The 12,268-nt window shown below is 46.4% G+C and overlaps 1 protein-coding gene across 1 annotated transcript in view; it reads right to left on the bottom strand.

Moving 5' to 3' along the window:
- Positions 1-3,492: 3,492 nt before the first annotated feature.
- LASP1 (LIM and SH3 protein 1) overlaps positions 3,493-12,268 on the bottom strand; it is a 63,038-nt gene continuing 54,262 nt past the window's right edge. The window contains exons 5-7 of the mRNA XM_020997407.2: positions 9,977-10,130; positions 9,189-9,304; positions 3,493-7,371 (exon numbers count right to left, since the gene is read on the bottom strand). Coding sequence (XP_020853066.1) covers positions 7,198-7,371; positions 9,189-9,304; positions 9,977-10,130 — 444 coding nt within the window. The 3' untranslated portion in view covers positions 3,493-7,197. The remainder of the gene's footprint in view (positions 7,372-9,188; positions 9,305-9,976; positions 10,131-12,268) is intronic.

Raw genomic sequence — 12,268 nt, 5'->3', positions numbered from 1 at the left:
AGTTCAGATGAACTAGACCAATCCTGGCCCTGGTGGGTGGAGTATGGATGGATCTTACTAACCATTTAAAAGTTGATTCTACCACTGAACCCATGACCCACATGCTACTGAAGTGCGTTGTGCCCTTTATAAAGGCCTATAATAAAGGCTTTCCCTCACTCATTCCTGTAGTAGATTTTGGTTTCAGATTTTTCTAACAATTGGATTACCAACAGCGAGCAGAACTTTATCAAAAACAAACTGAGTCAGATCAACCTTATTTCCTTTTGGTTTTTTTGAGTCATTAAACTAGTAGAGAGGGAGAGGAACTCTATGGATATAGTGCACTTAGATTTTAGCCCAAGTATTTGATAAGGTCTCTCCCATCATTCTTGTAGAAAGGATAGATTCAGAATGAAGAGGATGGTCAAACTCAGATAAGTCCTTAATAAGGTTCAGCATTAGCTTGGCACAGGGTCTCTAGTGCAGTATCCCAGGGGTCTGAGCTTGGAATGTTGTGGCTTGACATTTTTTATCAGTGACTTGGATAGTCATGGAAAGGAGGGAAACAAGGTTTTATTAAGTGCCTACTATGTGCTAACTACTTTAAAATGTTCTATCATTTGATCCTTACAACCCTGGGAGGTGTTGTCATGATCCCCATCTTACAACGGAAGAAACTGAGGCAGGCAGAGGTTAAGTGACTTATCCAGGGTCACACAGCTGGTGTTTGAGGTCAGTCTGAATCCAGGTCTTCCTGGCTCCACACCCAGCGCTCCATCCACTTTGCCCCCTAGCTACTTCTGACATAGATGGCCTGCTCATCAACTCCGCAGGTAACTTAAGGCTGAGGGGATTATCATCAAGATCAAAAAAAAAAAAAGATTTCGTCAGGCTGAAACATTGGCCCTAATAAATCTAATCTAATAAAAATATAGTAGGTATAAATGTAATGTCTTACACTTGGGTTCAAAAAAACCAACTTCACAGGTACAGGAAAGGGAAGTCACAGTATTCAGCAGTTTATCTGAAAAAAGGAGCAGGGAGTTCAGTGGACGGCAAACTCAATAAATCTGAAGTGTGCTAGGTCAGCCTAAAAGTTAGCATGATACTGAGGTGCACCAAAACAGCCATAACTTGCAGGAATAAGGTGAGGGTTCCTCTTCTGGCAGTGTTATCTTCAGCTCTGGGCACCACGGTTTAAGCGTGTGACTAAGCCAGACAGCTTCCAGAAGAGAGCAACCGGGGGGGTGGAGGGCCTTCAGTTCACGGCACATAGTGAACTGAAGAAGCTGACACTATTCAGCATAAAAAACCCTCAGAGGGGCATGCAAGCTGTGCAGACCTGTGGAGGGTGGATGGGGTGGAAGTTGCATGGGTAAATTTAATATTTAGGTCAGGAAAAAGGCTTTTAACATTAGAGACATCCAAAGTGACATGTGCTACCTTGATGAAGTGATTGGTTTCTCCTTCTATGGAGTTTTCAGAAGTTCTGGACATCTCCCCATCCCCCACCCCCATCCTTAGAGGCATCGAAGTGGTACAGTGTAATACAGCAACAGGCTTGGAGTCAGGAAGACCCAAGTTCAAATCTAGCCTCAGACATTAGCTGTGTGACCTTGGACAAGTCATTTAACCTGTTTGCCTCAGTTTCCTCAACGGTAAAATAAGGATAACTCACCTCTACAGGGTCGTTGTGAGGATCAAATGAGATATTTGCAGTTTTTGTGCCTGGCATATAGTAGATGCTCTATATAAATGCTTATTTTCTTCCCCCTTTCCATTATATTCAATTCCTCTTGGGTATGACCCCTGATGAGCCCTGAGATCTCTTCCAACTCTCAAATTGGGAATTCTATTATTTCTACTACATTCCTTCTACCCCTCTGGTCGTGTCCTAATTACAAAAAACATCTTAAATCTTTTTATCTCCACTGAATCTCTTTCCCACTCCAGCTCACTCTGAAGGTCAGAGATTTCCTTGGTTGAGATCTTGTTCGTGCTGGGAGTAGATGAATACAAAGTCAGGGACTTGAACGATGCTTTTTAGGTACTAGAACCTTCATCTTTGCCTGTGATGCTGTTCCAGAGGTCATCCAATGGCATAAAACTGAGGGTAGGGAAGGCTTACCCAGTTCTCACTGTCATCCTAAGCCTCCTAAAGAAAATGTACCTAAGGGGCAGCTAGGTGGCGCAGTGGATAGAGCACCGGCTCTGGAATCAGATTTGATTTCAGACACTTGACACTTAACTTACTAGTTGTATGACCCTGGGCAAATCACTTAACCCCATTGCCTAGCCAAAAAATAAAATTAAACAAAAAGAACAGAAAATGTAGCTGGCTTGCTGGCCAGGGTCAGTGGGAGAGGGAAGCCCTGGGGACAGTGGAGGGTAGCCACCCCAGCAGGTAGGCCATAAATGAAGGGACGATGGTGTAATTAGTGCTTTGTCCCTTTTGTGGTGGACATGACCTGAGCACTGGCAGATGTTGCTAAGGACACACAACTGGGCCTCCCTTTCCCTGCAACCCTACTGATATGTCCAAGTTTCAACTTCGTACCTTTATCCCTTACTGGAGCAAGGGACCTTAGAAATAGTTCAATCCCCCTTGTTACAGATGAGCAAACTGAAGTCCCAAGAAGGTAAAGGGCTTGCCCAAAGTCACACTTGAGTAAAGCCGGGTCCTCTGACCGCAAATCTTGTCTTCTTTCCAATACATCATTGCTTGTACGTGTATCCTCAGGGCTTGGCCCATGCTTCATCTATCTGCCTCAGGACCCTTCCAGGAGACGATGGAACACGTGTCTATGTGAGGGTAAAGATCTACACCGTTTCACCTTCTCTCAGGGTGAGGAGATAGCAATAGCTGGAGACTCTGGACACTGTTCAAGGCTACCCAGCATAGGAGATGGGGAGAAAGGAACTCAGTCAGGTCATGGTTATAACTCATGATCCATTAAAATCACTCTAGGCATTGGGGCAGCTAGGTGGTGCAGTGGATAGAGCACTGGCCTTGAAGTCAGGATGGACCTGAGCTCAAATCTGACCTTGGCTTCAGACCAAACACTTGACACATACTAGCTGTGTGACCCTGGGCAAGTCACTTAACCCTAATTGCCTTAACAAAAAAAAAAAACCACTCTATGCAGAGTCATAACTAGCAAATTTTTCATCCAGGGCAAGTAGGCATGAAAATACCCACAATTCAGCTGGGGAAGGGGGGGGAATAGTGGAAACTGGGGTAAGGCAGCTAGAGCAACTAGTAGCTTACTATTTTAACTAATTATACTTGTTAACTAGGTGTTAACATCTGTTGTTTCTATGTTGCTGAAGGACTGCAAGGAATGCCAGCTTTTCTAAATTTTAGTACCCTGGGCCGAAGCCCTGGTCACCTTTCCTTAGTTAGGGGCACTAAGTCATGTCCCTTGCCCCTAACCCTGTCTTCCAAACACACACACCAAGCACAACCCACAACCCACACCAAAATCTCAGAGCCAATGAATCCAGACCATGTCAGCAGGTAAAAATTATATTTTTATTTTGATTTGAGTTGCCAAGAGGATTCTCTTGTGGGTCTATCAACTGTTCTGAATTAAAAAGGCCAGAAATATTTGATCATGGGCACATGCCCACAGGGAGGGAACCAAAACAGACCACCACCACCCCTCCAAAAAAAAGGGGAGGGGGGGAGAAAAAAAAGACAATTCCAAATAAAAAAGATTAATTTCCAAAGCCCAGCACTAAAAACACAACTCGAAGCTTCAAATGAACACGCCACACACACATGGAAAAAGTGTTTACACAGAGGCAAATCTAACAGGGTCATTTCTGTTTACATTTTCTTTTTAAATACAGGTTTAGGTGTTTTTTAGCTATAAACAAAGGCCCAAAAGTGCGTATGTGAGAGAAAAGGCAGAAATCAAGCAGAGAGGAAATTCTCTTCCCTGCCCCCAGGAATTCCCCACAGAAGGAAGGGGAAGGGGTGAGGGAGAAAAGGAAAAGAGGGAATGAGATAAGAGAACAAGTAAACCAGTGTCACAGAGAATTCACAATTCTTAATCATCTTCCTTTCTTGCCAATATTTCTGGTTTTGGTCCCATTTGAGTAAAATTCACATTACAGTTATATTGTGGTTTGGTTTTGTTTTTCCTGGATCAGAATTGGTTTTAAGAACTGAGGACTTTAAGAAAAGGAGACCCCAGGCTGCCTCCCCTACTGGAACAGTGCTTAACTGAGGGAGAACCTAGGCCAGGCTCAGGTATGACAGACCTTTAATGAAAAATCCTCCCAGTCTGACATTCTCCCCCTTCCCTCCCTCCCTCCCCACCCCATCCCTATACCCTACTCCCCACTATACTTCTTGGGGAGTAACTGATGGTGAGAAATCTACTACAACCCTGTATCCCAAGATTGGGGAAAAGAGGAGATTATGAAAAAGAAGGTGGAGGGGTCTATAGGCTCAAATTGGCTCTTTACGAGGTAAACTGAGATGTGTGAAAATAGGTTATTTCATTCTATCCCTCAAGCTTTCCCTTCTATCTGTACTGTTTCTTCCCACCAACCAACCCCAAACCTTCAAAGAGTCTTTGGTCCCAGAGTCAACACTGTGCTTTGAGATTTTCATGAAATAGGCCAACTCCTCACTCTAGCTCCTTGGGCTGCCTCTCCAGAAAGAAATTCACCCAGGCACTGACATCTCCTCTTCCTCTTGCATCCCAAATCCCTCAGCTTGCCAACCTGAAGCACGCCTTCTATCCCATCATATCTCCTTCTCTGTGAAGCTGAGATGAAGTCAGAAAAAGGTCTGAGGCAGGAAATGCTGTCCCCCACCAATGTTTGAAAAACATTCTAGCGCCAACACACAGCCACATTCTAAAAAAAATCCCTGATGACTTGGTGCTTGTCAAATGAGCTCTTTTCTTCGATTAGACCTTCTCCAAGACAGCTTCCACTCTCATCCCATGTACACTTGGAAGGTGGACAGGCTGATGAGCAAATTTGGGACCAATGAGAAAAGAACCGATAGAAGCTACACCCAAAGGTCAAAGAGATGGCAGAGACTTGACCCTCCAGAGCCTAGCGAGGATTTTCACAGCTGCTGGTGATGGGAAGAAGGGAAGTTCGATATAGCACCATCTTCCCATGCCTCCCCTAGCAGCTGGAGCTCCAGCTCTGGGGCAGCAGTTTCCAGTTATTAGGTTTGTCCTAGGACCTACCTCCAAGTGGAGCTCTGTGTTGGTGGGTGTTTGGGGTAAGAGAATGGACCAGGGAAGTTAGGGCAGGAGAGGGCTAGGGTGGCCATTCCTGGGAGCTAGTGGGGGAGGGGGGAGGTTGGGGAAGTGCCAAGTCCTCCACTCCCCTACCCAGAGTTCCTAAACAGCCAGTGAGGGTCAGAGGGGGCATGAGCACTTAGTTATACAGTGAATCTGTTCAGGAAAAAGGACTCATCCGCACTTCCTCTCCTTTGCTCCCATTCCAAGGATGGGGGTGGGGGTAGGACCAGTTCTACAAAGCCAATCAGATGGTACTTTTTTTGACTTGTAAAGTCATACACAAAAGGAAGGGGACTTTCTCGATATCCCCACCATCATGTACACTTTTTTACCCAGCAGGCAAAATAGGGGGACAGAGATACAGGCATGCTCACTTGATCTGGGAAAGGGGGAGGAAGGGTGACCAGAAAGGGGAAGGATCCAGAGAGTCTAGGAGAGCCACTGCTCTCAGCTTAGCTTTTCCTGTCCTCCAGCAACCTCCATACTGGACAGACGTTGGGAGAGGGCAGACAGGTACGTAGTCACCCACACACAGAAAAGGGGCATGAAATGACTCACTGACCCACAGATGCCCTTTTCTTCCTGTATGAAGAGCCACAGACACGGCGGCTCCTGCCAAGTTAGCAAAGCTCAGGGCTCAGTGAGCAGGTGGTCTGGGGCAGGGCAGGAAAGAAACGTGAGGCCACAGAGCCCCAAGCTACTATGTTCTCCTCTGTGATGGACTTCGAAGACGGCAAAGAAGCAATGATGGGAACAGTCAGGAAATAGGCACTAATCAGGTCCACAGAAAGCCCCTGGAGGAAGCTGGGCCTGCACTGGCCATCCAAGGTATCCCTTTGTTCCCACCCTGCTCCCTCCTGTTTACCCCTCTGATGCCCACAGACACTAGGTGTTGGGACACAGAGGAGCTCCAGCCCCCTTGGAAGCAGATGTCCCAGAGAATGCGACTTTGGTCCCCTGCCTTGCCCTAGCTCTGGGGCACTGAAGGTGAGAGGCAGACTTCTCTGAGTTTTGTAGCTTCTTGGGAGGAATTAATTAAAAGACAGAAATGTTTAAACAGGGATTGTGGTCAGCTCCATTCCTTAAGCTACACTGTTTGAATCTGGATGCCTTGGTTAAATCACAGTGTGAACAGGGAGAACATGGGGCTGGGATGGGGAGAAAGAACAGATAAACCAGAAACTGAAGGAGTGGTTGGGGATTTCCTCCCCCCCCCCCCCCACCTCCCACCTCCACTCTTCGCTTTTTTAGATCTATCCAAATATGAAAACTAATGCAGAGATGAATGAGACCAAGAGGGGAATCCCCCAGGTGGAGAGGCCACAAGAAAAAAGCCTGGTACAAACCCAAGCACTGCCTTGTGAGAAACAGTGATGAACCTCTTACTGGTCCCTAAAACCCTGTTATTCCTTCTTTCCCTGTCCCAGCCCTGGAGGAAGCTGAGAGGGGACAAGGAACTTCAGGAACCCTGGAATGTTTATTTTGTTTGGGGGAAAAGGGTGGAGAGGACAGGTCCAGTGGGGAGAAGGAAAAGGAAGAAGGGAGAGAAATCAGGAGCAACTATTCCCAAGAAGGCTCATGGAATCTCAGTCACTAACCTGTCTGTCTCTCCACACATCCCCACACAACCCTACGCTCCCCTCCTGGATGAGATTTCCCATTCGCTAAACCCAGAGAGAAAACAAGGGAGAGGAAAGGAGAAATCCCTATGGAAGAGCAGGCCTACAAAAAAGGTGGGAGGGCTCAGCGAAAGGAAACAGAGCTTAAATTGGCCAAAGAAACTGGGGTGGGGTGGGGGGGACGAACAACCTGTCTCAGATTCTAAAAAACAGAAACTACTGACGGGGAGAGAGGTTCACGTCTCACAGGAGCGCAATGGAGGAATGCATCGAAGATGAGGTGGGCAGGCGGGCAAGATGGGAGCTGGGATGGCACAGCACAGGGCTCAGATGATCTCCACGTAGTTGGCAGGAAGCATGCCCGTTTCACCAGTGCGCTCCACAGTGCCATACATCCAGCCGTCATCAATCTGCTGCACATTCACGATGGTGTCCCCGTCCTGGAATGACACCTCATCCTCATCGGCTGCACTGTAGTCATACACAGCACGGTACCGCTTCTGGAAAGGGAAAGGGGTAGACACATGTCCATGTCAGCCAAGGTTTTCCTTCTCCCTGCCCATTTCTTACTTCCACTCTGCCTCCTGGCCCCATCAGGGCTTTGGACAAATTAACCTCCAATAGCCAAATCTAGTATAGAGGGGGAAAGCCTCAGTTTCCTTATCTATAAAATGAGCATAACAATAGCACCTACCTCAGTGGATTGTAGTGAGGATCAAATAAGATAACTTGTGTACTTACAATGTTTTGCAAATATTAAAGCTCAGAGTGACAGAATGAGTATTGGTCAGAAGTAGGATTTGAACTCAGGTCTTCCTGAGTTCCAAGTCAGTGCTCTACCTACTACGTCATGCTGCCTCTCTATGCAGAAAGCTACATAAATGCCAAATATTATCATCATAATGGAAAGAGTGCTAGACTTGGAGTTAGAAAGACCTGGGTTTGCATTTTGCAAATTTTAAAATGTTATATTAATGTCAGTTATTATAATTATCATCATAATCACTGTTATTATTATTATTCCAGAAAGCTATGTCAGGTCCTAGCAGTCTGGAAAGGCTCCCAAGAAGGGCTGGGAACAGCTGATTCTGCTCCCAGCACACTGGAATCATTTGTAACACCCAGCAGACTGTAAGTTCCTTGAAGGCTGGTAAATTCCCCATTGTCCTTCAGCTCTACATTCCCAGCATTTACCACAGTGCCCTGCCCACAGCAGGAAGGAAGGAAGGAAGGAAATAAACACATATGAATCTCCTTCAACAGGCGGAGTGCTAGGCTAAGCACTTTACAAATAGTTACAAATATTATCTCATTTGGTCCTCATACAACCCTGGGAGGTAGGTGCTACTCTTACTCACTCCCATTTTACAGTTGATGAAACCGAGGTTAAGTGACTTGCCCAGGGTCACACAGCTAGTAAATATCTGAGGTCACATTTGAGCACAGATCTTCCCGAGATTCCCCATGTCCAGCGCTCTTTGAACAATGGTGCCACCTAGCTGCCTCCGTGGCTACTTACTAAATACATTAACAATAATTCTATAAGGTAAGTAGGGCAAATATCATTATACACATTTTACAGATGCAGAAACTGAGACTCAGAGAAGTTAGGAGTAGCTTGCCTACAGCCACACAGTAAGTGAGCACAGATACAAAGCCTGATACTAAATCTAGGGCTCTTTCCATATCCCCATGATTGAGCCATCATCATCAGAAGGCCTATGGTACTACATGGAGAATGCTAGCTTTCCAGTTATGAGAAGGGTGTCCCACGTATTAAAGAGGGGAGTGTTCAGCAGGATCTGGAATGATACTCTTGGTCCTGGGAAGGGACTTCAGAGGTCACTTAGTCCAATACAGCCCAACAAGGAAAGTGTTAGAAGGGACTTCGAAGACAAAATTCATCTGAGTCACCAAAGTAGCCCGGTCATAGTTAACCGCTCTCATGTGCTACAGTGCTCCGTGGTTACAACATTCGTTTACTGCAAACTGGAGACAGGTATGACAGGTATTATCATCCCCATTGTACAGATGAGGATCCCATGGTCACCACAGCTTATAGGTGTCAGACCAGGTGGGCTCAAACTCAGATCCCTTGCCTCCTAAGTCTAACACTTTCCAGGATACCATGCTAACCTCCTTAAGGGCATCCCCAGGGTGCACTGCTTAATAAATATTCCTGACGGATGATCCATCCCCTCTGTGCAAATCAAGGGAATAGGAATAATGATTTGGCCAACCTAAAAATAAAATTCCAGAGTTAATCTTCACCTGGCTTGAACGCACACACTGTGATTCTGGGGGTTTCGGTACTCACCCCGCCCGCTCCTGGGCCACTGCGCTGTATTGAGACCTGGGCAGCTGGCTCCTTGTAGCCATAGGACTGTGATGGCTGCTGCTGCTGCTGCTGGTGTTGCTGAGACTGCTGGTAAACTGAGACATACCACCAACTCAAGGCCAAGAAGCCCAGTGGTCCTGTCCTAACACTTTTCACCCACCACCACAACCCATAACCCTGTTCAGAATACTCCATCCCTCCTGCTGGCCCGTGGACTGGCTGGGAGGCTTCATTCTCTATACCTGAGATACCAACTGCTTCCTGCCAAGTCATACCCTCCTCATCCTAATTCTAAACTCACCTCCTTCAGGCAGTCTTCCCAGACTATTGACTATCTGCCTTCTACACACAGGTGAGCAGTAGAGCCAGAATATATTCACCTGACTTTGTTTCTGTGTTTGGGAAGTCCCAAATGTAGAGTCTGAGGACCCCTTCCCCAAGTAAAGAAAGAGCTTTCTCAGGAGGGGGGTGGTATTGACTGGCTTTAGATTTCTTTCCCTCATTGGCCCAACACTGGATCCTGCCTATAGGAAGTAGTTAGGACCATGCACCTGTGGAGGGCTGGAGAAGACGGGCAGATTAGCTGATTACAGTAATAGAGATACCAGGCTATCTCTGATCAATGAGCTCAGAAGGGAGGTGCACATCCATTAAGTGGCTCGAGGACTGACTCCCCGACAGACTTGCCTAATTTTTCCCAGCCTCCTAGATAAGTCCTCTCTGGGTATTCACACCCTCACGGGTCCCCTCTCCCCAGCTGTTCCTACCAGAGGCGCTGGCTGGGATGTGATGGGGCAGCTGCTGCTGTTCCTGGGGTCGACGGTAGCTGCTACTGTCTTGAGAATTCCGGCGTTCAAGGTCAGAGCACTCACCCCCACTAGGACCCATCCGGCTCTTCTCAAACTCTTCATGATACTTTATCTGGGGGAGAGAGAATAAGGAGGGGTGGGGAAAGGGGATCAACAGGTAAAACAAGTCTGGGGACTGAGCTTCCCCCACCTCCCTGACAGTCAAATAGAGGTGACGAGAGTGGCATGTGACCCAAAGGGCCAGGGGTATGTAGGACAGACTGGCCCTCCCTCTTTTTGCTGAGGGTCCAGGAGGGATAGAGAGAAAAGAAGTAGTCCCTAGTCCAGGGGTGGGGAACCTTTGGCCTCGAGGCCACATGTAACATTCTGGGTTCTCGGGTGTGGCCTTTTGACTGAGTCCAAGGGTTTTACAGGACAAATCCTTTTATTTAGGGGATCTGTTCTGTGAAGTTCTGATTCAGTCTAAGGGCCACACTTGAGGACCTGGAGGTTCCCCACCCCTGCCCTAAGGTACATTCTGGACCTAGGAAGTTAAAGTCATCCATTCATTCTTCATTCATTACCTACTTATTTTACTTTTTACCCTCCCTAGTAATAGAAGTACAGTCAAACAAAAATAACTGCTGTCTGACCTCCTCTGATCAAGTATGCAACAATGTGCCCTTGTAGTCCCCCACCTTTCAGCCAAGAGAGGAGAGAGGCTTCCTTATCTGTGCGTAGGTACCACAACCGCTATTCTAATTAGTTAGTCTGGCTTCCTTTCAGTGCTCTTTAGTTTAAATAGATTTCTCAGCATGTTGTTTTCTTTATTTCAGGCAAATATTCCCACATTTCTCTGACTTTCTCATCTTCATCACTCCTGGCTGCACAAATTCCATTCCATTCACGTAACAAAGGCACTTCAGTCACTCCCCCAAGGCTTCCACTCTGCCTCTCAATTCTTTCTCATCACAAAAAGGGCTATCCATATTTTGGTAGGTGCTGTACTTCTCTGCCTCTGACCTTAGGTAGATACATACTTATTTTAAAGTATCTACTATGGACAGGGCATCCCCACCCCCAGGTGTGCTCAGTCTAGCAGGAAAGACTAGACACACCACAGGTAAACAAAAGAAATATCACAGTTAAGTATATGTGTACAGGGTGCCCCTTGAACAGTCTAGAGGAGGGTCAGTGAGCCTGGACCTCCCCAGTCCAGTCCTCTACTCTGTGAGGGGATGAAGATAGCACACACTTTCAGAGTATGTGGGATTCTGATCCAGTTACACACAAAGGAGCTGAGACCTTCCACGGCAGCACCCATCACTCCCCTGGGGTTTCAGAGACACTCAAGAAGATCAGGGTCAGATGAGGGTGGATTCTGCTGTTGCCTTACTCTTGTCCAGCAGATGGCACTAAAAGATTAAGCCAATGGGAGAGTGGACCCAATGGGCATAGGAAAGAACCCAATGATCAGGCCCTGCTTTGGGGGACGGAGAGGTGAGAAAGGATAGCACAGAAAAAAAGAAGCGTCAATGAAACACTTTCAGAATGCATGGACAAGACCAGAGGGAAGACCAAATGGAGGCCCAGTACCTGGCACACAGTAGGCACTTCATAAACGTTTAATGATTGATGGATGGAGGCACAGACAAGGAGAATAGCGTTGCAACCAGTGCGTTCAGTTAAAAAAAAAACAAGCTGCAAGTACAGGAGATCTGTAGTTCTACGCATATCCCTCTTTTTCTTTGTTTATTGAAATATTGTTTTGTTGATGTTTGTGACATTCATAACAAAAGAAAGAAAATTTGGGGGGGGACAAGAAGGATAATATATTTAGGGAAATGGGGGGGGATCTGCATTAGTGAAAGTATATAGGGAGAAGTACTTACCCCATGATTTAAAAAAAAAAAAAAGTTCAGAGGTTCTTTAACTCTTGTCTCCAACATGGACGTAAGCAGAAGACAAGTCTTAGCTCTGGGAGAGACTCAGAGGTCACCTGATCCATTCCTCCATCCCAAGACAGGAGAAAATCTCATTTGAATGGGGATGACAGAGATTGCCAGATTCTTTTCTTTTTCTTTCTTTCTTTTTTTTTGGGGGGGGATAGTGGCAAAGAAGTGGAAACTTAAGGGGATAGCCAAAAACTGGGAAAACAGCTGAACAACAATGGTACATGAATGTAATGGAATATCACCGAGCCATAAGAAATGACAAAAGGGCTAGTTCCAGAGAAACCTGGGAAGACTCATATGAACTGATTCAGAAGGA

This window comes from Phascolarctos cinereus, unplaced genomic scaffold (assembly GCF_003287225.1).
Source record: "Phascolarctos cinereus isolate Bilbo 61053 unplaced genomic scaffold, phaCin_HiC Scaffold_5;HRSCAF=322, whole genome shotgun sequence".
Classification (NCBI taxonomy): domain Eukaryota; kingdom Metazoa; phylum Chordata; class Mammalia; order Diprotodontia; family Phascolarctidae; genus Phascolarctos; species Phascolarctos cinereus.
The sequence above is the reverse complement of the archived record's forward strand: the minus strand, read 5'-3'. Positions and strand labels throughout refer to the sequence as shown.